This window comes from Notechis scutatus, chromosome 3 (genome assembly GCF_049901735.1).
Source record: "Notechis scutatus isolate UNSWTSFEM ecotype Mainland chromosome 3, rNotScu1.2, whole genome shotgun sequence".
NCBI lineage: Eukaryota > Metazoa > Chordata > Lepidosauria > Squamata > Elapidae > Notechis > Notechis scutatus.
Genome location: NC_142011.1, coordinates 167431960 through 167459918, shown reverse-complemented (window position 1 = coordinate 167459918; position 27959 = coordinate 167431960). Strand labels below are relative to the sequence as shown.

The following is a 27959-nucleotide window of genomic DNA, read 5'->3' as shown; positions in this document are numbered from 1 at the left end:
AACTGTATTCGAGTATTGGTCTAGCAAATGTTTTGTATGCTCTGGTTAGTAGTGTGATATTACCAGAGAAAAAGCTACGTAGGATTAGGTTAACAACTCTTAATGCCTTTTGGCTATGTAGTTGCAGTGGGCTCTAGCACTTAGATCATTAGAGGTGAGTATTCCAAGGTCCTTTACAGAGCTTGGGTCATCAACAAGATCTTGACTATTCAGCTTGTATTTTATTTTCTGATTTTTTTTGCCAATATGTAAGACAGAGCATTTATTTGTTGAGATTTGAAGTTGCCATTTGTTTGACCATTCTGATACATAGTCAAGATCTTTTTGTAGGGTAGCAGTATTGTCTGTGGTATTGAACAGCTTTACATCATCAGCAAAAAGAACACAATTGCTCTTAATATGATCACAGAGGTCATTTATGTAGAGTATGAAGAGAGTTGGTCCTAGAACACTGCCTTGGGGGACACCACTATTGACAGGTACAGAATTTGATAGGACGCTCCCAATTTTGACCATTTGTTGTCTGTTTGCCAGGAATGCTTCTATCCAGTTATTCAGTTGACCAGAGATACCATAGGATTTTATTTTTAGGAGTAGTTTGTCGTGTACCACTGAATCAAAGGCTTTACAGAAGTCTATGTAGATTGCGTCTATTGCTTTGCCCTGGTCGAGTTGTGTCGTCCATATGTTTTTGCAGTGTAAGAGTTGCAGATTACAGGATAGTTTTTTTCTGAAACCAAATTGTTTATTGGAGAGTAGGTTGTTTGTCTCTACGTGGAGGATGATGGATTGGTTAATAATTGATTCCATGACTTTACAGGTGACGCAGCATAAGGAGATTGGTCTGTAATTTTCAACTAGGCTTGGGTCTCCCTTTTTGAAGATGGGGATGACTGTGGCTTGTGACCATAGGTTAGGCAAGGAGCTGGTCCTGAAAGATTTTTCAAAGATTATGCTTAGAGGTTTGGCTATGGCAGTGGATAGCTTTTTTAAGAAGTAGGCACATATTCCATCAGGTCCAATAGATAGAGATGGTTTTAGATTGCGTAGTGCTTTTTCAACATTGTCTTCTGTAAAATCGATATGTATTAGATCATTGTTGTTATCTGTGGTACGGCTAGGAAATACTGGGCATGATCCATTGCTGTTTACAAATACCGAGCTGAAGAATGTGTTAAAGATGTTGGCTTTAGTGGTGTCGTTGTTGCAGTCTTTACCATCAGGTCCTATCAAGGGTGGGATAGACCTTGAGTCTTTTAGTTTGTTGTTTACAAAATTGTAAAAAGCACGGGTGGAATTGGTGCTTAGAAGGTTTTCCTCTTGTTTAATGTGATAATTGATGCATTCGGTCTTTATCTGGTGGCATAAATTTTTGTATCGGCTTTTGAAATTGGCAACGTGACCAGATTTGTTTTTCCGCCAGAGTGATCTCTTTTTGGATTGAAGTTTCCTTATTGTTATGGGTAATCTGTTTTTTGTTTTGTTTTGGGAGTTGTTGTTGGTACATATAGTTTGATGACTCTTTTGACTTCAAGTAAAAATATGTTGTAATGGTCTTCAACAGTATTGCATCCAGTGAATAGAGATTGCCAATCAAGGGATGAGAGATCATTGTCTATAAGATCATAGTTGCCTTTTTGAAGTTACAATTGGGGATTACATCATTGTGGTGATTTTTGTGTGGGCGTATGTTGAGACAAAAGTCAATCATATTGTGGTCACTGCTGGAAAAGGGTTCTTTAGTTTGTATTCCGTAAATTAAATTCAAACTATTGCAGAAGATGAGATCGAGGCAGTTGTTTAGTCTAGTGTTGTTGGTTACTAGTTGTTCCAGTCCCAGATTTGTAATAGCATTGTAGAAGGTTGTGTGTATGATTTCAGTTGTACATTCATTTAGGGTCCAGTCAATATGAGGTAGATTGAAATCACCAAGAAAGATAAAAGGGTATGGGCAGGATGCAGCCCATGTTAGTAATGTATTTAGCTTGTTTACATGTTCGATGTCATAATCAGGTGCTCTGTAACATAGTAAGAATCGAATTGTGATATTTAAGGATAGTTCACAGATGATGGTCTCAGGAAGAGCATTAATATTAATATTAATAGATTAAGATGAGCAAAGGAGCTCCACACTTGAAAATCTTTCAGATTCTGAATTCTTCTTACCAGCAACTGCTGGTTAATAACATGTAACAGCAGCCAATGTTTCTCCTGGCATCTTAGATGATCCTAATACCTTAATGCTTCTCAGTCCATTCAAAAAAGGACCTCATAATATACAAAATCCTGAATTTCTTGTGCTCTTTATTTCTATGAATATGCATTTCTATTTTTTTCACCCAATAGCATTTCTTTAAAGAAGTCAGCGCATTAAGAGTTTACATATTGGACCACATTACGATTTAGAAAAGATAAATGGATGGATATAGAGATATAAATTAGATATAGAAGATACAGATATAGATACAGATATAAACAAATGTGTCTGCCTATTTTACTGTTTACTGGGCTCCAATCATAGTAGATTCCTAAATGGGGTACATATTCTATACAGCAATCCAATTAATTAAAAATAATAAATAAACATATTAGCCCAAAGATCTCAGGGATCATTAGTAACAATTCACATGCAGCTAATTCTTCTGCAGACAGGAACAAGATCATATGTCCCAAACTCACAAACGCAAGAACCAATCTAATATCTGAATGAATGGTGTTGCAGAAATGGGAGCAGCAATTGAAGAAGCCTTGCGCCATGGCTTCTGCAGATGACACGCCCTGAAAAAGTGCTTTCTTCCTGATCTTAACAGACGAGGAGAATTCATTGAGAAGACATGGCTCCAAAGATACCCAGGTCCTAATCTACATACTGGTAGTGCTAATGACAGTGACAATACCAAAACCTTAAATTGCATCAGGAAGCAAATTGGTAAATAGTGCAATTCTCGGAGCAGTTATACTGTGAACCGATCAATAGTCATCTGCCTCAGCCACTTTTCTGGACCAGCTGAAGTTTTTCAAGTCATCTTTAAAGCGAGTCCAACGTAAAAGTATTGCAGTAATCAAAGAACAGGTAACCAAAGCATTAAAGTGATCTGGAATAACTTCTTGAGGAAAGATGGTACCTGATGCACAGGATAGCACTGTGGGAAAGATCTCCTTTCACAGCTGCTACTTTCTCATCAAGCAGTAGCTGTGAGAATAGAAGGACCTTATTTTATGGGCCAATTCTGACTGGCAAAACATGATCCCATTCAGAATTAAAGATCAAATGTATCTGAAATCACAATGTTTCTATACCACTTGTTGGGATTAAGCCTAATCATGTTTGTCTCTATCCAGATACTAATAGCATCTTCTAGACCCGTGATGGAGAACCTATGGCATTTGTGCCACAGGTGGCACGCAGAGCCATTTGTGCCGGCACGTGAGCTTCAAGCAAACTTACCTCATTGTGCATGTGCGTGCCTCACAGCTGATTTTTCGCTGGTCTGAGGCCTTTTTCGGCCTCCCAGAGGCTTGAGGAAGGCTTCTGCAGGCTTCTCAGGATGAAAACTAGGCCCGTTTTGTCACTTCCTGTTTTTTTGGAAATACTGGAAGTGACGAGACGGGCCTAGTTTTCGTCCTGAAAAGCCTGCAGAAGCCTTCCTCAAGCCTCTGGGAGGCCGAAAAGGGCCTCAAACTGGCCGAAAATCAGCTGTGAGGTGCAGTGCAGGTAAGGAGGCGGAGTGGGGGGTTGCACGCGCATGCATAGGGGGCATGGGGCACATTGCCTTCTGGGTGCTGGCATGTGAGCGAGCGTGTGCAAGCGCGCACACAATTTTTGGTACATAAGTCCCAAAAGGTTAGCCACCATTGTTCTAGACCCTGGGGCATTCCTATTCAGTTGGTATAGGATTCCATATTAATGATTTCTGACTTCAAACTAATGGATTATCTCCCCTCACCTTCTTGCAGCTTCATGTACATATCAATAGAAAGAAAGCTAAGATTATTCTCCATCTTCCTGAAATTATTTGGAAAGAAGAGAACCATCAAACAGCATTGCCTTCTACCCCAACCCTTGCACACAGTTTCTATGTGCAACATGAAGGCTTCTGAGCAATTAAACAGTAGCAAGGCAGTCATCCTTCCCCTATGTCAGCCTTGCCAGAAATCCTCCATGGGAGCAATTGCTATGGACTTGTTTCCATGTTATGCAGGGCAGAATCCAGATTTTATAGTGTGCAGATAATTCATTTCCTCCAGAGCTCCTGAGAGATTCATATGCTCTCAATAACTTTTTGTTATTTTATTATAAAATGAAAATTACAGCTAAATATCCAAACATTTTATCATGTTTTCTGTGATATACAGTCATGCATGAAAAACACATTTCTTCCCTGAAAATCTAATCTTTATAAAATGACCATAACACAGTATTACCCTTCCAAAGATTGAGAGATGATCAATCTAATGTGCTGGGCAAGAGTGGATGGCTGACCCCTGGGAAAGTAGATTCGAGGAATGTTGCAAATGTTGCTGCTGCTCAAAAGCAATGAATATAGATTTGAAGACACATTGATGTTCAGCTTGTTTTTGTTGTTGTCACAAAGTCATGTCCGACCCATCACGACCCCAAGAACAACATTCCTCCAGGCCTTCCTGTCCTCTAAGTTCAGTTATCTTATAGCAAAGTGCAACTATTCACTTGGACTAATGCTCGGGAAGAATGTTTACATATTTTATATGTCCTTGAAAGACCAGGAATAAATACTGATCCAGGCAAAATGGTGCCAAATGATCCCATTATGTTCCTGGTGGTCTGTACCGCAAACAGACTTTTTGCCCCAGGGTGATTTGATGATGGCCATACCTAACTAACTGAAGGGACGCAGTGGCTCAGTGGCTAAGACGCTGAGCTTATCGATCAGAAAGGTTAGCAGTTTGTTGGTTCGAATCTCTAGCACCTTGTAACGGAGTGAACTCCTGTTACTTGTCCCAGCTTCTGCCAACCTAGCAGTTCGAAAGCATGTAAAAGTGCAAGTAGAAAAATAGGGGCCACTTTGGTGGGAAGGTAACAGCACTCCATGCACCTTTGGCGTTTAGTCATGCCAGCCACATGACCATGGAGACATCTTCGGACAGCACTGGCTCTTCGGCTTTGTAACGGAAATGAGCACCGCCCTCTAGACTAGAAACGACTAGCACATATGTGCAAGAGGAACTTTTTACCTTTATCTTATACCTAACTGATACATTTTACACTATGGCTGTTCTGTATGGCTAAGCTGTTGAGGAAAGGATATTATTGTTTCCAAGCACACTGATTCACAAGATGAAGTTGGAGTGACCAAACCCCAATCTATAAAGTACAATGCAAAACAGGGCTGGACTTTGCATCACCTTATTCTTGTGTAAGACAATGGTCTTGTCGACCAGAAGGAAGGCAACTTGATTTACCAAAGTTAAAAAAGTCAGTTTATGCCTATCTGAAGGAGATACTTTGGTCTAGCAATACTGGTATGTTTGAAAAAGAATCTTTAGGGATGTAAAACCAAAAGTCAGATGAGATGAGAGGATAAGATATCCTTGCACAGTTCTAAAGTATTTTAAAGAAGAGATGAGAAAAGTTTAAGCAAGCTAAAAAAAAAAAAAACCCGCTCCAGAAAGGATGAAATTTTTTTTTTGATAAAGCAATGTGATGATCAGTTCAAGGACAAATGATGTTGCTGATGTTATGACAACTGAAAAACAGAAAAGTTGGGATTATGTCTACTTGCACAATATGTGAAGGGACAGGGATCCCACCAATGAATTCTATAAACTCTAGAAGAGTCTCAGTATGGCTGTATGCAAACACATAGATCAACAGTGTGAATCAAAGAGACCATGATGAATTACCACTTTGACCGATGTCGATTTTCTTCACTTTTAATAACTGAACACTCCCTTACACACTTTTGTCAAGAGAAAATCCAATACAATCTAACTGATATAATTTTAGAATTGAGAAAAATAGGCAGAAATCTTGGCTAAGCCATGGGCTTATTAGATGCCTGATCAACAATTGCATCTATTTCTCAAGGTTAAAGTGAAATGTAAGTAACAAAAAGAGTGGAAAATAATTACTTGCACGTTAAAAACACAATTTAAGCAATTATCAGTAACATTACTGTTAACAGTTTGATCCCCAATTCTCCAAGTACATCTGTATGTTGAATCTGTATTTAACATAGCTTTTTCAGTAGAGGTTTTAATTTTTTGCTCAGAAGTCACTCCCATGTAAAGAAGTGTGTGCTGTGCATTATTTGTAGATCAGAAATTTGAAAACTTTTTTGACCTGACAGCTATAGTTGCCCCATGAATGGATATATTCTAAAAAGAAAGTAGGATCAGGGTAAAGTAGTAAGTACTAGGGCGAAATAAAAATTTAAATGTAAATTAAATTTGTAAAATACAGTTAATATTATTGAATACTCATCAATAATTATAATTATTCCTTGTTTAATAATCTACCCTTTGTAAATTTAAAATCTTAATTTTTTAAAAAATTAAAAGATGTAATTTGGCAGCAAATATTGTAGGGGTTGGGAGCTACAACCAAATATTTTTCAGGTACTCAGAACATTAAAATATTCCTAAACTGTCTCACATAGGGTGTTTGTACCCCAATTAGTATGTTACTAAGATAAATGAATCCCATTGAATATAATATTTATAAATACATGAATGATTGCATCATAAGCATGAATGCAAATCAATATTCATGGCAATAATTCTAATCAAGGCAACTATTTATGAAATTTAGCATGCTGTGGTACAGTAATAAAATGGAATGAGAAGACCAGTTCAATCAAGTCAGATCTGCTCCATTCTTGAGGAATCTCCATTCTGCCATAACTTGGATGATCAGGCTTGTGTCCCTCTTCTCTAGAGACCCCACCAAGGCACCCAGCCTGCACTAACCGTGAGGGGTTGTTCTGGAGCATGTTGACATACAACCCAATGAGAACATGTTCATCAGCCAGCCTGTCTGCAACATCGAGGCTATACTGTAACCTGAAACAGGGTTGAGGGGAGGAGGGTGTAGTCCGGACAGACAAAGAGAAATAAAACAGAGAAAGCAGGAGCAAGTAAGAGTGCGAAATGGGAATTTACAAATGCGCAGTCAAATGTTCTTCAGTTTGTTATCAAACCCAACCATTGCAGGTAGGGCTCAGGACAGAACTTAAGACAGCAGGCCTATAGAGCAAGGGTATCAATTTGCTAGTATAATACATACAGACCACCTACAAAGTTTTATAGGACAATGATACTCAAGGACATGCACAAACTAGCCTAGGATTAGTGCTATTGTGAAGCATAATGTAAACAAAAATCTGACAAAAATTCTGCAAATCCTAAGCAAATATATTCAGAAACAATTTCAATGATAACAGATATTTTACTATAGTGCTAATCTTGATAAGCAGAGTAGTCATGTTAAATGGTTCCCAGAAATGAAAACTTTCAAACAGCATGCAGATTACATGTGAAAAGGCTTGTGCCCATAAAATATTCTTTACATAAGGCAACCTAGTGTACCAGAGAGAAGGTAAGGTGGATCATCTCACTGATATGGTAGGTTTTCAGTGGAGAAGATTTTTTTTAGGAAGGAACAAATATACAATTTCTTCAAATGCAGGTTAAAAAGACAAAGTCCTAGGAACGGTATATTACATTATTGAATTGCAAAAACAGATTATCTATTTACGATAAGCACATAATATGAAGTTTGGATAGATACACAGCAAAATGTAGAATTATATTTTAAGAGATTATATTAGAAAATCATTAAAATTGTATAACGTGTGTATGTGAACACACCTCATTCCTCTGGCGTGCTAATTAAAACTATCTATGGTTATACTCTTCGTAAAATACGTAATATATTGAAAGGAAAAGGCATTTACTTTAGTTGTGTTAGTATATGCTACTAATGCTTTTTGAAACTTACCCTTTGCCTTTCAAAAAACCTGGAACAGCCCTAGCCAGCAATTTGTCCTGCTCTACTTCATTATTCTTGTAAGGAGAGCTAGTTAATAAGACAATAAATATTGATAGCTAACTATTACTGAAACTTATTCACTAACTGAAACCTAAGTAATTAATAACAAAAATTATGAATGGCTACTCAAAACTAAAAATGCTTTTCCTAGTACAATATAACCTCATCACAGGATTGCAGTCTAAAACTATAATTATAAAAACTAAATATTGCATAAGTGTAAAACAACTTGCAACACTTTTCCTACAGAATATTTTTCACAACTTTAAATGCACTGCCCACTAAATGATAACAATTTTGGAATAACTTGAGAATATCGTACTTAAATAAAACAGATTCTAAAAATTATTTAAGAGTTGCAAACTAGGCATTGTATATGGAACAAAAGTGAAAAATACTAACTTTTAAAAATCATTTTTTAACATAGGATTACTGCAGGAAGCATGAGAATGCAATAAAAACACAGTTCTTTTTGTTACCATAGAAAAATAACCTTCCCACGTTCAAGAAAATCATTTCATTTCTTAATGCAGTTCTGAGAAAAAATATAAAAACAGATTTTAAATGAAATGTATTATAAAACCTTGTCCCTGTTTCATTTTACTACATTCCTATTTATCACTCCCAAAGCAGACTTTTCATGACAATTACTGGATATAATTTGCATTATAGGGAAACTATATATGGCTGTATGTCATTCAAAATAGTGGATTCCTCAGTTTAAAACATAATACTAGAAGATGATATAATGAAGGGGAAAAAACTTTATCTAATGCACAATGCATTTAGTCCCAAACAAACTTTATATTTATTTAATCCATCTCAATCTGCAGCTACCACATTAATATGATGTAGACTTAAATTTTCATGAGTCCACATCATTACAGCACTGACATCTAATTCAGGAGATGTAGATGATTCCAAGTGCCATGAAGCAGGTTTCAGTATGAACAGAAGTTCTATTTGTGCAGAGGACAAAAGTAGGACGTCCTTTTTTCATTTATGCTAGGAATATTTCTTTATATATAAAGAGAAATTACGATGTACCCAAAGGGCAATTATCTCTCAGAAGAGGATCACTTCATAGGAACATTAGTATCTCCCATAATGTGTCATGATAAATATAACTAAGAACAGAGAATAAAATGAAGTGTAAATTCTCTCTGATTTCTAAAATATCAAAATATTAATTCAAAATTAAATGCTAGTGTTTAAAGGCTAATTCTTTCTGGTATGGATATATCAGGTTTCCAATATAGCCAAAATCTGCAAGTGAATTAAGATGACCAAACTGAAGACATGATCGGAGTTATTCAATCCCACTTTAGAAATTTAGCAGAAAATATTTTAAACTCTCAAGCCTTTTAGAATTTGACATAGAATCTGCAGTTTTCTTTACTGTTGATGGATATCATGGATTCCAAACATTTCTTCAACATGGTAGATTTAATCTCTTTCATATGTTGCGTTCAATCCTGAGGCATAATATAGGCAACAAGCCAAGACTCCAGAATACTGAAATGCTAAGAGATTCTGACATCTGTCAAGTCCATTCCAGCATCTTACTACTAACATAAAGTAGAATTCAGCAGCATTTTACTCAACATGATGGAATCTCACTGTAAATAATAAATTTAATTGTTTTTCAATAAGATTCCAAATTGCGTGTGTGTGTGTGTGTGTGTGTGTGTGTATATATGTAGATAGTTATATAGATAGGTAGGTAGGTAGGTATAGAGATAGTATAGGTATTATACTGTAAATATACTGTAGATATGTAGGTATAATACCTGGGAATATCACAATGCAGTGATCAACAGTTAGATACTGAAATTAATTTCCTATTAAGCAACGGAGGAGCGATGCATAGTAACAAAATATACAAAGTACAGAAATTAAAATAAAGGATAATTTAACTTTCATGAAGGGAAAAATCACTATCTACTTTATATGTTTCAGCATGCCATTTATCTCATTTTCATTTCAAACACTTGTCCTATTATTATAGTAAAATGTTTATTTTCAAATACTATAGTAAGAAACCTACTGTCCCAGAGTTCTATTGAAATCTTGATGATACAAGTCATTATCTTCTTTTACTAAGGGAGCGATGTAGACTAACCTAGCACTGCATTAATTAAATGCTTTGTATCATACAAATAAAGCTGATTTCTAGAACATAATTTAGGACTCAAAATACAGTGAAATATTGCAGATGTTATTTAACTGAAATGGGATCAGATTAGAGGTGGTATTCAGCAGGTTCTGACCAGTTCTGGAAAACCGGTAGTGGAAATTTTGAGTAGTTCGGAGAACTGGCAAATACCACCTCTCACTGGAGATTTTACAGTATCCTTCCCCTGCCACACCCACCTAGCCACGCCCACAGAACCAGTAGTAAAAAATTTTGAATCCCACCACTGGCATCAGATCAAATTTTTCTTTTCTCAGGCATCAGCCAAAAGCTAAATTACAGTTGGGTGTTTGTGAGATTGATTGAGTTCAAGCAGAAATTGCGAGAAAGTATTTGGTTTTTAATTTTGATGTGTCTGTTTGGGAGCTTATACCATCTTTTTCAACAATTTCCTGCTTTAACAGATAACAGATAACAATAACAGATAATCAGAGTTGGGAGGGATCTTGTAGGTCATCTAGTCCAATCCCTCACCCAAGCGGGATACCTTACACCATTTCTGACAAATGGCAGTCCAATCTCTTCTTGAAAGTCTCAACTGATGATGTTCCCACAATATCCGAGGGCAAGCTGTTCCTTTAAAGGGCAGGAAAGTATGCCATCAAGTTTTAGCAATAACGTGCAAAGAGGAATCTAAGGGCTGCAAAAAGATAATGCAAAGAGTAAGCCTGATGACTGGCTACTTCTCCTTTACTTCATAACCTTCAGATGTAATGGAGGCAGCTGGGGTTTCTGGGAATTGCTCCGAGTGATGCTGAAGAATATCAGATTGCAAAGACTGAATTGGCTTAATTCATTATTATTCAGGTTATCAGTATCTACTGGAAGTTAATTAAATGCATTCACCGTGTCCTCATTTATTTTTAAGTGCAGACTGGATAGACTGTTGCTTAACAGCAAGCTCCATTATACTGCTTCTGAATTTTCCTGTTCTAAATTCAGAATACTGTTATTTTATATATATTTACACACATACAAAATATAGACACTCAGAAGAGTTATGTTGCATTTTGAATTCTGTCTATAATGTTTTATCAGACTTGAAAGTAGGCTGTTCCTTCATTTGATTTCTTTTTTGTGGGTGGGTGTGGGGTGTGTACTATGTAGGAATATGTTTAGAACAATTTGAGGCAATGTGAAATAATACAGGTGGATATATGCATGAGAATGGAGAAAGGTTAGCCGTATATGTTTAAAAAATGATATCCATGATGTCATTTGTGAAAAAGCATACTGATTTACTTATACTGCAGTCCTGTACTAGTTTATTTGGAACTAAATTTATAGAGTTAATGGACAAATTCCCTGTTAAAAATATATATAGAATTGTGATCTTAACTTTATGAAATGTCTATCAAATCTGATTCAAGTCAGGTACATTTTACATATGGAGTATTATATGATTCTTTGAAAAATGAATAGATTTTAGAAGAATTATTATTGTACGGGTAAGCACATTAGATGGGTAAGATCAACATAGCATAGTATATTCAAACTTTCAGCATGCAAGAATGCTCGGCCAGCTATATCTAAGAATCTCAAAAGTAGGACATTGAGGATATTTAAGCATAATTGCTGCAGGTGTGAATAAGACCTGTATCTTAGGAATTCCTCTGAGAAAATAACTATTGGAAGTAAAATGAAAGACATCATTATAGGATTAATCAAACTGGATAATTGAAGGTAGAAAATATGTATTTACCACATTTCTAGGACACCCAGACAACTTTGGACAGCTTTACAAATGAAAAACACAATAAAATATAAAACAATATAAAACCAAACATAAAAAATAACAGGTATATGGAGGGAAACTGCTAAGAGACACAATATACAATCACTACATCCATCACTAAAAAAGGACTTGCCCAACCTGCATAACCCCAAGCTTAAAGACATAACAAAGTTTTTAGAAATGAAGGCTGGCAAGGAAGATGAGTATGACACTTGGCAACCAGTGAAATTCACATAATAGGAGATAAGAAAAATCCTTAGAACCAGGAACACCAAATACCAGACTTGTTAGGATTGAGCTCAACCCTGTTCATCCTCATCCATATGTCAACAGCTCCCCATGCACTTGGAGAAGTTTTTACAGCATTGCTTGGTTTGCTAGTGGTTGAGCTTTATAACTGGGTACTATCTATATGCTGATGATACCTGATGCCCAACTGATGATCACAGTAGAAGTTAAACAGGAGGGCAAAAACTATTGAGCCCTGAGCCACTGCACAAAATTAGGGCTTTGGAAGTCAACCTCTGTTCTCCTATCAATACCAACTGTAACCATTCACAGAGAAAGTCGGAGTACCATTATAATACTGTGTCCCCCATTCCCCTGCATTATGAACCCCTGCAGCTGGTTCATAAGGATAGTCAGACTGGTGTTAGCAAAAAACCCAGTTGACCTACGAGGGCCAGGTTGTTTGTAGCATCACTATTCCAGCCTTCCCAGAACTCATCAAGTTCTGTCTTAGTTTCTATGTCTCAACCTGAAACCTAACGGAAAAGAGTCCAGATAATACAAGGTGGTTGGCAATTGGGTGAAATTTTCCAAGGAGGTTGGATTTAGCAATATCTTAACAAGGAGAAGCACTACACACTTTGACACATGGGAGTAGATGCCACCAAATTGACTATCCTCTCTGAAGTGATATCCTCTCTGATATCTGATATCCTCTCTGAAGTTATATCCTCTCTGATATCTGAGGATATCCTATCCTCTCTGAAGTAGCCTTCAGAAAACATGGGAGGCAAGGCAAGGCAAGAAATAGGTAATTGGGTTGACAAACCTCAAGAGTTTATCCATTTCCTCAGAAGTCACAGGACTATACATGTTCCTCTTAACTGAGCTAGTTCATACTTACATCACCTCATTTGTAACTGCCTGGTTAGAGATCAACTTTGAGCAAATCTGAGTGATTTAATCCACTGGAGTAATCCACTAGAGTATTCCTCACAGGGGCCCAAAAGATGGTCTTTTGGTTCATCCCTGCCTATCAAAAAGTGGCATAACCAAAAAGGGCAGTGGTCTGTTAACCAGATATGAGAAGGGAAGAGAAATAACCATATTTCACCACTCTTATTGCTATGATGTTATCCTTAATATGGGTTACTACATGTGATTGGTTGGATTTGCTCTCCATTTTCCTTTAATAGTGTTCTAATGTCTCTTCTGAAGACATTTTTCTGGAATTTCAGCTCCTGGAATTCCTCTGAGTACCAAAGAACCTCATAGGAACAATGTAATCTAAGGCTTCAGTCATCCACCATGACCTCTATAGACAATTCAACAGATCCTTGGGCAAACCTCAAATACTATTTGAAACCTTAATGAGTTCATTAGGTGCTTTGGGTGGGCTGATTGAAAATGCCCTACCTCAATATAGGGAAGGGGAGCACTAAAAAGCAATTAGAGGGTTAACTGACTATGTTACAGGATTGAAAGTGATGTCTTCAGATCAATTTCCAACTGTCCTGAAATAAAAATTAGAATCTCTGTGATTTCTGTCAAGGATTAGTCTCTCAATAATTTGAGACAGATCCATGGTTGTCTTGATGGCCATGGACTCAATACTCTTAGGAGCAACCGTCGTTCTTGATGATTTAACTGCCAAGCTAGCCATGAAATCCAATAGCTCAGGCAGGGATGTCACCATGCAACAGAGAGGCGAATGGAGCAGTAATAAACCTAGCTGCTTCCTGGAATGCAGCAAATCCAAATCCTTTGTGTATGTTGTGCCATTATCAATAATAATAACAAGTACTATAAATTGCCCATACCTAGCATCAGATACTAATTTATTGTAACTACATTGTGCATTTGAATCCTTACCTTGTACAAAGTGTAAGTAACTTAAAAATTGGAAATTTCAAATTTAACTTGGAATGATTTTGAAACCCAATTCAAACTACAAAAATATTTTTTTTATTTTTTTTAAAACAAGTCTTTGATTAGTATTCTTATGGAATGACTAATGTGTAACATATTGGTTTTAGTGTACAGGTTACAGAACTACATCAATTAGTAGTTTAGTGCTCTCATACTGACCGTGAATCGTCGTGCAGCTTATTTACATACAGGTTTATAATAGCATGCTCATCAATCACCAGACTGTCTATATTTATACTCTCAAGTAACCTGAATGAGTCAAACAATGAAACCTCATTAACAGGATGTATATATAGAAATACACATTGGGGTATATATGATGCGGATTTAATGCATCCAATTCAGTTCCACTGCAGAAAGACTACTGCCTTTAAATAACAAAGTATAAACATGTAATTCAAGTTTAGAAGGCCTAGGAATAAAAATAATTAGAAGATACTACTAGTTATATCACTGAATGAGAGGAAATAATATTAAGTGTAAAATATCCCAACAATTAATTTATCATATCATAGGGTATCAGTAAGATTGTAAGAGATTTGTAAAGCCACAATAATTAAGGAAGGGTGGCTTGCATGATCTTCATAGAAACTCAAATAAGCAAATTAAACACACAGCACATTGTCTATGATTATGACAGTATTTTTACTGTGTTTATGATGGAATCACAAAGGAGTGTTTTATAACCAATGTGGTTCTAGGTTAAGTAACAAATACAGCTTATTATACTAAACTACATGGCACACACATCTATATCACTCTTAAGAATTCATATAGGAGAATGAGATGAGGAAAGAAAAAATATGTTAAAGAATAAACATAGCTCTATTCTTTTTGTGCTTTCAATATAACTATCATAGTTTTCATTTTTTTAAAAATACAATGATGGGCTGTAACTTCAATGGTATTCAAATGTTTAGCAAATTGATGGAGAATATGTTATCCATATTAAGTTCAACTTGTACCTCCAAGGACATTGAATCACTGAATACACATAGTCCTTGACTTACGACCACAATTGAACCCAAAATTTCCATTGTCAATCAAGACAGTTATTAACTTGTTTTGGCCCCATTTTATAACCTTTCTTGCCACAGCTGTTAAGTGAATCACTACAGTTGTTTAGTGAGTAATATGGGCGCTAAGTGAATCTGGCTTCCCTATTGACTTTGCTTGTCAGAATGTTGCAAAAGATAATCACATGACCCCAGGGCACTGCAACTGTCATAAACACATGCCAGTTGCAAAGCGTCCAAATTTTGATCATGTGATCATGGAGATGCTACAACTATCATAAGTGTGAAAAACAATACTAAATCACTGCTTTCAGTGCCATTATAACTTTGAACGCTCAATGGTTGTATATCAAGAACTATCTATAGTGGGTCGCTAAGAACATATCGGGGAAAATATTTGAATTTTTGCTGCATTTTTAAATTTTAAAGCACTGTTGGACTTAATATGTCCCTCTGTTCTTTTTTATGTTTATATGAGTTTTGAACACTATTTCAACATACTGGATATTTGAACTGGAAATTTTTAAAAATAGTAGCAAGAAAATGTAAAGCAATATCACCTCAGTTTCATATTCCAACTTTTATTGATTATAAGAAACTAGCAACTTTTTAATATGGAAAAGTTATCACAAAAGTAAATAATCATGTGTCAACAAATGGAATTTTCTAGACCTCATTATAAAGTAAAAATTAAGGAATGAAGAAATTATTGCTGAATGTGTTTGGTGTTAGCGACCTTGCTCCTATAATAGTTCTTAGTTGTCTTTATTTGGCTATCAATGTTCAACCCAGAATTGCCTTTGTTTAATGCACCTGATTAGGTTGATCTTGTCCTTGACTGTTGGTTTGTGTAAGATTGTTCATGTCCAGGCAAAGAGGCCAAATGTGCCTATAATATATTAATAAAATACTCAATCTTCCAACCTTGAATAGAAATCAGTTTCTTCTCCAGAGGTGAACAAAGTATTTTCCTATAAATGAGACTCTAGATTATATGCTTAGTTAATTAATATTTTTATGCAATCATACTTTTATATATGAAATCAATGATAGTGAAATAAATCTTAATTTGCAACATTATACTGTGATCACAGCTAGACAAAATAAACTGCTTTGCATATTCTCAGAACAGTAGGTTGAGACAGAAGATATTCCCACTGCATGATTTTCTCTTTTTCCTAATTAAAATAATCGAGGCATTAAGTGCATGAATATGAACTAAGAGTAGGTAAAATAATTAAATCTGCTGACAGACCTTTCAGTATACCACCATATGCTTCTTGGTTTTTGGTATCTACTATTTCTATGGATATTGATCAATCTATCCCATGGAAGTTGCAGCATTAAACTGACAAAAGCGATGTTATTGCTACGTGTTATGGACCTGCCACCTACACTTAATTCACTCAGCATTTGGAGCCAATTGAGTGGGAATCTCCTTTGGTTGAGGTCATCATTTCATGATTTTCATTTTATATTCCTATTTATATATTTAGTATTCTGTATTTTTAATGGTTTGTTTTTGTTGTTTTATACCAAAAAAGTCAAGTCATTGAGCAGCCTTATAAATCTAGTAATAAAAAAGAAATAATAAAAATGAATCAGCTTAGATAGACTTAAGTAGATGCCCTATTGTGATTTACATCAATAGATTATATGTTTGCTCATAAATTATTTTATTCATTAATTTGCATAATTCTATTTCATGCATTATTTATTAATGAAAATCTGCACAAATAGTTACATTTAAATGCATTTTTAAAATGTATTTGAAAGTATGCTCTTTCAAGATACATAGATTTGACATATTTTTGAGCTAAGCATTCTGGGTCTTAATAGATCAGAAAAACGTAAACTCTACTAATTGCTACATTCTATTGGGCTGGAAAATGCAGATGTGGACCACTCAAAATGGAAGTCATAAAGACTGAATTTCTTAGTCATCTTTAATTCCAGATCACTATTCTTTAAAAATATTTCTAAGCAAATCATTTAAGGTGCAGCAAACATATCTTCAGTGAAAAGAAAATAGATTTAGATTCTTTATATCCTTCTCCATCTTTGTGCTCAGAGAAGGCTTCCTGGTATTTTACATCTCCGTGAGTTTAAATCAAGAAACTGGGGTTTCAGCCTTCTCTAAAAATAAAAATTTCAATTCGTTGTTTGAAATGCTGGTTAGAAGCTCTTAAAATAAATTTGTCCAGTGTGAATGTCATAGGAAACTGGTTTAACAAACAAGGAGGTTTCCTCCTAATGTGGGCATTTCAGAGAGTCTTTGAATCTTTGAATCTTATATCTTATTAATCTTATATAATGTCAATTTAGTTAATATTGAACCAGGCATAGACCTTTATCTAGGTACATTATTTAACAAACAATACCTATATATATTTGGATATCTGCAGGATCACACTATCTAATCTTCATCCCTTGACCCAGCAGCGTTGTCCTCGAGGGAAAAAAAACCAGTTGCTTGTTATTTTCCTCTTCAAAAAGTGAGGGAGGCCAATACGTAGAGTACCTCTTTCTTGGCAGAAACTCCCTGGAGTAGTCTCCAGGTTAAACCAAAGTCTACTCACCTTGATTTCATTCAGGAAAAATGTCAATACTGAGTTATTCCACAGAACATGGAGTAACTGGCTGCCATCTAGACTTAATGTAGTTTGAGAAATTTTTTTGATGGATTTGGCTGTCACTTCATTTGAATTAGTTATTTTAACATTTGATGTGTTATATATGTTAATTTTGATTATGGATATTTATTAACACAAAGACTGTTTAGATTTGGCCAGTGTCATTCCAAGGCGATCTGAATTCTTCCTTGTCCTCAGTGATGAATGAAAAGCCTGAACTATTTTGTTTACTTTGTTTATACTTTAAAGCAAGTACAGAGAACCCTTTGGTGCCCTGGAGCTTCATTTAACTTTTTGGGGAGGTAACAAGAGATGCAGCATACAAACCAATATTTAAAAGTGGTGAGTACATCATTACACGCTGGTCAAACTGGAATTTTTAATGGAATTCCCTGTCTCCCTCCCACCCACCCCCATAGAGCATTTTTCTATACAAAATCTACATCTATTTCAGGGTTTTCACCACAGTAGTTTCTATTTTAAAAAAAAAGTTCAGTATTTGCATCTGTCTTGGAAGTGCAAATTATCAAACTTATTTTAAACAAAAAAAATTGAAAGGGTTCAATGCTTACTCTGTACTATCTTTTCATAGTAATCTTTGAAATTAAAATAAAAAAATCCTGCATGTAGATATATGCAGTGTATTAAAAAAAAAAACCTCTCACCTTCTGTTTGTGAAAGGGCTTCCTGAGGGAACAGAGTGGGAGAACAGTGTATCATTCATGCTGGTAACCGGTCTAGGAGGCCTTGAAAGAAAATAGAAAGTTTAAAAAAAAATGTCTTGTTTGTAAACAACAGGGCATGAAATAAAAAATGTAAACGTAAGTGAATGTGATCAATCAATAATACTGCAGAATGTCCTGAAACTATAATCTTCTTCTACATTAAAAATGCAAAAGTTTAAATTTTATATTTTTTACATACAAGGCTTAATGTTAGAAATCCATTCTTTTCAAGTCACCCATGGAAATTTTCTGCAGCTTTCTTTCTTTGCTTTGTTCTTCCTTCTTTGGTATATTTTTCCAAAAAAGTTCACAGAAGTGTTTGATAAATTAGAAATACAGACTTTCTTCAGAAAGACATTAAATTGTTTGACAGAAAATTTCTCCATTTTTGAACAGCCAAATAGGTCTACTTTGAGTTCCTAAACAAGTTTGCAAAAAGATAAGTACTTATCCTATAAACCAGTGTTTCAACTTTGACAGCTTGAAGATGTAAACTGGGGAATTCTGGGAGTTGAAGTCCACACATTTTTAAACTGCCCAGGTTGAGAAACACTGGTATAAGTATTTCCATTAAGTGTCATCTCCCTCCAAATTACATCACAATTATAAGACATCCACCCAATAGTTATCTGCACGGGAAACTTCACCGACAGTGATTTCTGTGCAGGCAAGGTTCCTGATAATATTGTATTCTTAGCCATGTAGAAGTCAATATATTTCTGAATTCTTTCATATAGCAGACATCCATTACTATAATTTGAGCAAAATTGGTGAAGACCAGAAGTAGCTTATAAATTCTAAATATATTGAAAGAGGCTATAAATTCCAAATAATTGGAAATAAACCTATTTGTGACTACCAGAAAAAAAGACTTCACAATATACTTGAATAAACCATCTGATCTCTTCTATATTTTAAGACAGTTTATTCATACAGTAAAAAATAAAATCAAGATATGTACTGTAGATATTACATATAACTGATTAATATGTGCAATAGGAGCTATGAGAGACAAGCTGATCTTTAGTTTCTCTTCTTTAGAAAATGTAAATTACAATTGAAAGGCAGACAGTATTCAACAGTTTTTATGAGCTTCCCAGCTAGTTCTCTTCTAATAAATAATGTAAAATTTTGTTTCTTCCTCATTAAAATGCTTGAAGGGATAATGCATTACTTACCAGGTATCTCTTTTGCAGGCAAAATAAAAGTAAGAGAACCTTATTAGTTAAATGCAGTCTAGTCTTTTTAAACAGTGGAGGAACAATGTTAATATTCTAATATTTGAAGTAAAGTATTAGTAAGGGCTATGCTAATTTACCATGTTGAAGGACAACATAATTGTTCTCACATGCAAATATTTCAAATGTATAGTTCAAAACTGAGAACAACTGCACATTTTTGCCATGAGACTAATTTCTATCACTTTAGGAGACTTCTAATGGGAGTTTTCTTTTTACCTCCTGTGGTCTTTCATATTTTCCAAGAACTACTCCAAAAAATTCCCCAGCTCCCCACACAGATTTGTGATATATATCTTTTTTCAAAAGCATTGTGCTAACACCACCTTCAGAGAGATACATGGAACTCCTTTCTTGTTTCTAAATTGAGTATGTGATGTTTATTTATTTATTTAATTAATTATTAAACTATTATAGCTGCGCATCTCAGCCAATGAATTCGGCTAACTTATAATTCAAAAAATATATTTCAATTAAAATTACTAAAAACATTTTAAAACAGTAGGAACACTAAAACATTTAGATAATATGGATAGGAGCAAGACATTATTATAAGGAGGCTATGATACTAAATATGTTAATTATTTTGGTGCCTTAAAATTTTTTTATGTGTTTGCTGTAAAACTTTACAAACATATCCCTCTGGAGCAGGGCTGTCAAACTCCTGGCCCATGAGCCAGATGTGTCACATGCTGGCCATGCCCACTCCTGGTTTAGTGAATGGGGGAAAAGTCCCGATACGTCACCTGATGACACCGTGATGCCGTGAGTTTGAACCCCTGCTCTAGAGTGTTTTGTATTAGTAGACCAGCTCCTCGGTTCATATGTTAGAGCAGGAATAGGCAAACATTTGCTTTTCAGATGTTTTGAGAAACTAACACCAGCAATAATAATTAGGGAAGCTGTTGTCCCTAACATCATATGGGACAACTGGAGCTAAAAGGCTGCATTTTTCTATCTTAAGACATTTATATATACCAGGTTTTGTAGCAACTCTGACTAATTTCACACAAAAGTCATAACACTGTTGTTTACAGCATTTGTTGGATCAACCTGAGTGTAATTTTTCTATATAGTACAATGTACTGTACTCCCTGAAAAAAGAACAGAATATTTGATACACAATCGATAAAAGATATTTCAAAAATTAAGGCATACTTACAAAAAGGAATAAATAATTTAAAATACAAGGTACCCTCTTTCATACTACAAAGGTTATTTCATGTCAAAAAACGTAACAGCATTTTCTGTTGGAAATAACTACCTGTAAGTGGCATATGTGCGTGTGTGTGTATATGTAAGTTAAATTACTTCATAACTTATGCTAAATTTGCTGCATTAAAATTAAACTTTATTAAATTAAATTAAAATTTATAGAGACAATTGCCAAATGATAAACTGTAGCATTTATTTAAATAATAATAATGTAATTTTGTGATTTAATTCAAGCATTTAGTTTTTATAAAATTTTAAAAATTAGCTGCTGCATTTGTCAATAAGTGAGTTATACATAGGTCAGTAAGTTCCATAATCATTACAGTTATTGTAGCATTAGTACAATTCTGTAAATCATAACATTAGGTGGTTTCTTTTCATTTAACCTTAAGTGAAGGCCAACAGCATATACGGTAGAACAAAGAGCATATAAATACTTACACTATATGTGCCAAGTTTAGAGGTTTTTCAGGCTGATCAGGGAACATTGGGTGCAAGGGTTCACGGCTGGAAGCACAGCTTAAAGACTTGCTAAGTGCATTAGTTAACTTCTTAGCAGGAGATTTCTAGAAGAAACAAGAAAGGTAAAGGTAATTTGGACAGATAAGGGCTGATTACTGTTGCTGCCAGCAGTAGAAGGATAAGAAGATAAAACAAAACCATATTCTGCTGGTTACTACTATCCTGCATCAACTCCCAAGTCCATTTATTCTGTGGCTCTGGATGATCTCAGCATATGCTTATAAATCTATCAATGGACCTTAAAGAGGATGTGATTTCACAGAGGATTTTAGCATAAATATAGATAACAGTATTTCCCAATTCACCGGTCACCTTGTGTTAAAGAATGCAGAGGATACAAATGAATCCCAAGCTTGCCATGAAACTTCATTATTCTAAAAGCATAAATCTCTAAATAACTGCTAATTAGAAGTCAGATCTGGAAGCTAATCATATTAATGATAAAATAATTAAGAAGAAAACAGAGATACAGAACTACATTTTTTTTATTTTTCGATGGTCCAGTCATTCAGATACATTTCTGCTTTAGAAAGTCAGATATTAATTAATATTAAGAAGTGAGAGTTCATAAGCTATAGCAGAATCAAATCTTTCATTCACTGCCCACCTAATGACCAATCTAATTGGTATTGCTAATCACACCATCAGAGAATCGCAGTCTTTTTCTTTGTGTTTACAAAATGAGAAGCAACAGCTTGTGCTACAGATTTTGTACTGCAAACTTTAATTTTTATCTAGTATCTGTAGCACAAGTCCAAGTGCACTTTTAGTGTGGCTATTCCATCCTTTCTAATAATACAGCTATGATCATCTCAGGAACTGGAAAGACAAAGAGGTTTCATTTTCATAATGCATTCTCTGTGATAGAGTTTAATCTACAATCTAATTATTCTGCAGTTTTTTGAATAACTAAAAGCAAATCTTATTGATCTAACAGAATTAACTGCCAGGAATATGGGCATTGATGTCTATTACATATAAGTTTGAATCTAATGAATTAGATCAATTTAGCTGTGGCTTGTATGAGCAGTACAATCACAAATACAATTTCAGATACTTGTGGAAAATGAAGAAAGCCATCTGAATATGTTTCAGTTGAGTATAGCATTATAAGCATTACAGCTTATATGAAAAATGTAAACTGCTAAGCAGCAGTTAAACAACTGAGCTGAATTTATAGCATATATATTTACATCAACATCTAATTGACTTCGTAGTAAATCAGTAGTTTTCATAGTTCATTTTTACTTCTGAATCCCATCTACACAATATTTAGGAATGCATGTATTATGAGTTTAGGTGTATCTTTATGCATCTCTTATTATATATAGCAAACAACAAATAGAAAATCCAACATATTGACTATGTCCTACAAAAATTAGTAACTTACTGTAGAGATAGTTTTATAATCCAAGATCCTCCTGCAGCTGTTCTGTCATCCACCTAGTTTCACCTGTTAGACTGCTCAAATCTACACTGATGGTAGTAGCCACACTATCCAGTTTTCTCATTTGACATTTCAGTACTGATTGAACCAGGAACCCAGACAGGGCTTCTCCATTATAGAAACTTCTAGTTAACAAAGTCAGCTTCTTATATGTGATCTTAAGGAAAATGATTCAGTCATTTCTAAATCTCTCACTGCTAAGTTCAAACAGTCTGAAGTAATTTATGAACCTTCCCTTACCCATGATGTGTATTCTTTCATTTGGTGTTGGTTGCTATGGGAACCACTGGCATGTCCCCTCCAGAAGCAATCTTGACAGAGCTGGTAATTGTGACACTGCTGGCATCGATAGCGAAATCCCATCATGCTCTCACTATGGCAATAGGAACACTCAACAGGGTGGAAGACTGCAGGGGGGATATATATTCAAACCAAATAAAAGAATTAATCAGCATATTGTTAAAACTGAAGCTATTAAGAAGTCTTGAAAACATCCTCGTGTGATTATAATTTTCAAAATCAAATTCATTTCTAAATCATTACAATTTTCTCTCAATGAATCATCTGGTTCCAAGAGGGAAACTACAGCAAAAATATGAAAGAAAATATTAAGGGAAGATATCTACTAAGTTCAGCTTGGAAAGAAAAGGAGATATAGATCAAAGATGCAAGCATAATGGTTCCATTTGGGAGATGAGTGCTTTTGGTGTATCATGCCAGTTTGATAAAGATAAGAGGAGACAAGAATGAAATGCCTATACTCTAGGAATTTAAGCACATTCCAAACCACTCTTTTTTTCAGTTAGGCGGTATCATAAATTAAATTCAGACAAGACAATAGAACTGTAATTAGTAGAAAAACAGTCATGGGGATTTGAATTCAGTCTTTCTAGACGGGAAAGCCTGTCCATTGAAAGAGCAACTGCGATCTTTTCAATGTTGTGTGAAGTCTGCATGGAATAATGCCAAGGAATGGCTTTCCATGATTATATCTAGGCATCAATTAAGCATTCAGAGATAGTTACAGTTATGTTATTATCTTGTTTTCATAGTGACTGGACTTTCAGTATATTCTACATGGGACTAAGCTTAAGTTGATCTGGAGACTTGAACTGAATCAAAGCACAGGAAGTAGCTTGCCAGCCAAAGCACAATATGAGGACCATATCACACCCTAACCCTAGCTGCCCATAGTTATTTTCCAAGTATAACTTATGTTAGTTATTTTAAATGTTAGTTTTAACATGTAAAGCCTAATTACTTAACATGTAACTTTTTGAAGGGCTTGCCGTGAATCTGTATGCTAAAATCTATATGTCTCTCTCTTAAGATGCCATCACTTTCAGCAATAGAAATCTTTCTCCTAAGTTATGTAATGCATTCCATTCGGAGATAGGTCTGGCCCCGCACTTTTCAAATGCACAAAAGAAACAGGTCCAACAGGTATGCAGGTAGCAGCATGGAGGCTTTTTAAAGTAAGAAAAGTTTACAATTTGCTCCAAAAATTAAGCAACTTTCTTTCCCTAATATTGTGGAAGGAATTTAATTTCTTCTACCCAATCATCATGAATGGGATGAATTAAGGATAGCCAGTAGTTCAGAGTTAACAATTTAGGTTGCTATTTCAGTTGTTCCTCACGTTTTAACTACATACCATTCTCAACATTTGCCAATCGGTGTAGAAGTGGCAACCAGACAAGACATTGTGGGGGAGGATCAGACATAAGAGTATCCAAAAAAGCATTCAGTGTAACTTTTTTCTGTTAACATAAACAAAGCAAGAAACAAACATTAGCAAATAATGTAATGAGTTTAGTTTTCTCAGCAGAAATATATATTGTATTTGTAGATGAAAATGCAAGCAATTAAATTATAAAACTTCTCTCATGATGTTGGTTAAGGTAACTTAAAATCCAGGAGTCTCTTTTAAGAAGACATCACTAATTCAAATACGTTGTGGGTTCAACGATAAACCACATAATAATTGATCAAAGAAATAATTCAATAACTTATGTTATAAATTCTCTCATGGTGTGTAATAGCAGCATTCTTTTTCTTTTCAGCTCCTGAATTGAATACTTCTTAGTGATTGTGTTCGTTTTGTGGAACTCTGTTCCATCATCTATCTACTTATCTTCTATCTATCTATCTATCTATCTATCTATCTATCTATCTATCTATCTATCTATCTATCTATCTATCTATCTATCTATCTATCTATCTATCTATCTATCTATCATCTATCTATCCATCCATCCATCTATCTATCTGCCTCTGTGTATGTATGTGTATGTATGTATGTGTATGTATGTATGTATGTATATTCCAGCATAACTCTGGAGCGCCTTGAGCAATTTCAACCAAACCTGGTACACAGATGACCTACCGTCTTGGAACAAATACTGTGGAGTAAGACACCCCTAACATCCCTCAGTGTGTGTGTGTGTGTGTGTGTGTGTGTGTGTGTGTGTGTGTTCCAACATAACTCTGGAGAACCTCAACAAATTTCAACCAAACTTAGTACACAGATGACTTATTCTCTGGAAAAAAATACTGTGGGGGTATGATACCCCTAACATCCCTCGGGATGTGTGTGTGTGTCTATATGTGTGTGTTCCAGCATAACTCTGGAATGCCTGGACCGCTGAAATGGAAAGGAATTAAGTATATTTATAGTGTCAAATCATAGTACTTTTGACAGTGATAGTGTGCATTTGGATTCAAGTTCTGTTAAGATACAGCCCGCTGTGCCTTAAAATGGCTTCTACTGTACAGCACAGTGGGGTTGCCATGGTAATGGCTTCACAGTACTGCACAAGGGGACCCCTTCTGGTAAGGGGATTTTATTCTTTAAAAAAAGTTTATAATTTGTATACTCTACTTTTTAGTGTCTGATTTGACACTATAGATATAATTCATTCCTTTTCCTGTCTAATACATGATTGGGATAAATAAATACCCAGGCAACACCGGGTTATCAGCTAGTTCTACTATAAAGGACACAAAAACAATTGCTGCTTCCTTCTGAATGTGTCTTCTCTATGGTATTGAGAAGAATTAGTGGAATTAGAGGTGACTGAAAAGGGAAAAAGATCTATATAAAATGGGTATTTTATGATGTAAGAGTTAGAAACACAGTTTTATTGAGTAGTTCTGATTTTTCTCTGATGGCCGCAACATTGGCTATCTCCATGGAGATACTTTCACATTTCAGAATATGGTATCATATCAGAAGTTTCATTTCATCAACAATATTTATCTGAGAATAGGATCAAGATGAGATGTCAAATAATTTGGTTGCTAATAAGGTAATAGCTTTGCTTAAGCAAGAAGAAAAAAGGAGGAAGGGATTAATGGATAGAGAGCTCATTTTTCTTATCCAATTATTCATGTACATATGTTTTTCTCTCCAGCAGGAGAGAAGATAAACTCGTTCTGCAGCTTTCATCAAATTCACAACATTACACAAGTTCATTTTAGGATATTTTATTTTAAATAGGGAGTGCATTACGTACAGTCCATGTCCCACCTATATGAAATTCTATTACAGTACCATTCTGGATTGCAAGGACAAAAGATAGATCCTATTTCAAACTAAATAAAATATAATTGGATTTTGACACTGTATGCCAGTATGAATATGACGAACAGCAATAAATGAATAACATTTTATTTACCTGTTGAGCAAAACAAGACTTTGCAGATTGTTCCGTATAACCAAAAGAAGGACCTTCAAAGACTGCAGTGGGCAGTTTAAGAACTTCCCGCAAAAACATGTCATATTTTCCATATACCATTATCCCACTAGTGTCTGAAATCATTGAGAATATATCTGATGGGGAAAAAAAGTGGAAACTTTGAAACAAAAAGCTATGAATTACAGATCTAAATTCTTAAGCTGAACTGCAAGCATATTCTATACAGTGGTAACTTACATCCTCAGTATGTAGCACCACACTGCCATACTGTGGTAAATGACATAGAACTATGAATCAGTACCAGAGATGACCTCAATGCAAGTATAGAAAGAACTATCTTTATTAAGAACAATTAAAAGTACTGGACAAATAGTCTTCAGGTTCAAAATTCAAATAATATATTTATTAGTAATAAATCATTGTTAATTATAAATAATAAACAAAATAATTGTTTATGCTCTGGGTATAGTGAAGTTCTTCAAATATATATCTTTTATTATTTCTAAAGGACAGAAGCAGCCAATGTTTATTTTTCTCCAAAAGTGATAGAATACGAAATGTTATCAAAAGAGAAGGGAAGGGGGCATATTTTAAAATAGATATGTATAAAAGGGATTATAAATCCATTTTACACTTAATGTTTAATATTTAATTACTTCGTCGTATAATTCAAGATATATTCATATGGCAAGCAATATAGAAATACATTCATAAAGAATGGCTAATATAACTAAATCAGAATACCATGTTCAATACTTGTTATCTCTTTTCTCCCTAACATCCTGCTTGAAGATGTCTTCAGAGAAACTCAGAATCTTTTTTGGGGGGTGAGTGGGGGGGTGGGAGAGGGCTGCTAGTTATTTTAGTAGTTGTTTAGTTTTACTTTTGTTTCTCATAATGTAGCAGCATGTCACTATAGTTTTGGTCTCAATGTCTTCTGAAAGTAATATTATTAAATGCATTTTTCATTTTAACCTGTGTATTCTTTGCTTTGCTTTAGTTAGTAGAATGATAGCAGTAAACTAGAAGATGGCTCTTTGTAGACTGATAAATATAGAAACATAGAAAAGTAATGGCAAATAAGACCTAGTGGTCCATCCAATTTGCCTTTGAGGATTTTTATCTATTTATTATTTTTTATTATTATTTTTATATGTTATTTATTTTTGTTTTATATTTATTTTTTGTCAAATGTTGATCATGTGCTTATCCCATTAAACTGATTCACTACGTCTGCTGGATATATTCTGAGTTTCTTCATCTGGTCAGAGTAATTCTACATTTAAAGTCCTGTTTAAATGTAAAATTAATGACTAAATAGATAGATGACTGGTTATATATGTTTCATAT

At 34.8% G+C, this 27959-nt stretch overlaps 1 protein-coding gene across 25 annotated transcripts in view; it reads right to left on the bottom strand.

Annotated features, from left to right (window-relative positions):
* The window catches only part of DTNA (dystrobrevin alpha), a 188657-nt gene that overhangs the window by 24190 nt on the left and 136508 nt on the right, over positions 1–27959 (bottom strand). For 11 of the 25 annotated variants that reach the window (XM_087961692.1, XM_087961694.1, XM_087961687.1 and 8 more), the window contains 5 exons: positions 26589–26743; positions 24566–24671; positions 23152–23318; positions 21384–21508; positions 18430–18510 (listed from right to left, as the gene is read on the bottom strand). In XM_087961692.1, the coding sequence (XP_087817818.1) occupies positions 18430–18510; positions 21384–21508; positions 23152–23318; positions 24566–24671; positions 26589–26743 (634 nt within the window). Of the gene's footprint in view, positions 1–6948; positions 7042–7978; positions 8057–18429; positions 18511–21383; positions 21509–23151; positions 23319–24565; positions 24672–26588; positions 26744–27959 lie in introns of all 25 variants that reach the window. The other 14 variants (XM_087961678.1, XM_087961680.1, XM_087961677.1 and 11 more) reach the window with 2 other exon arrangements.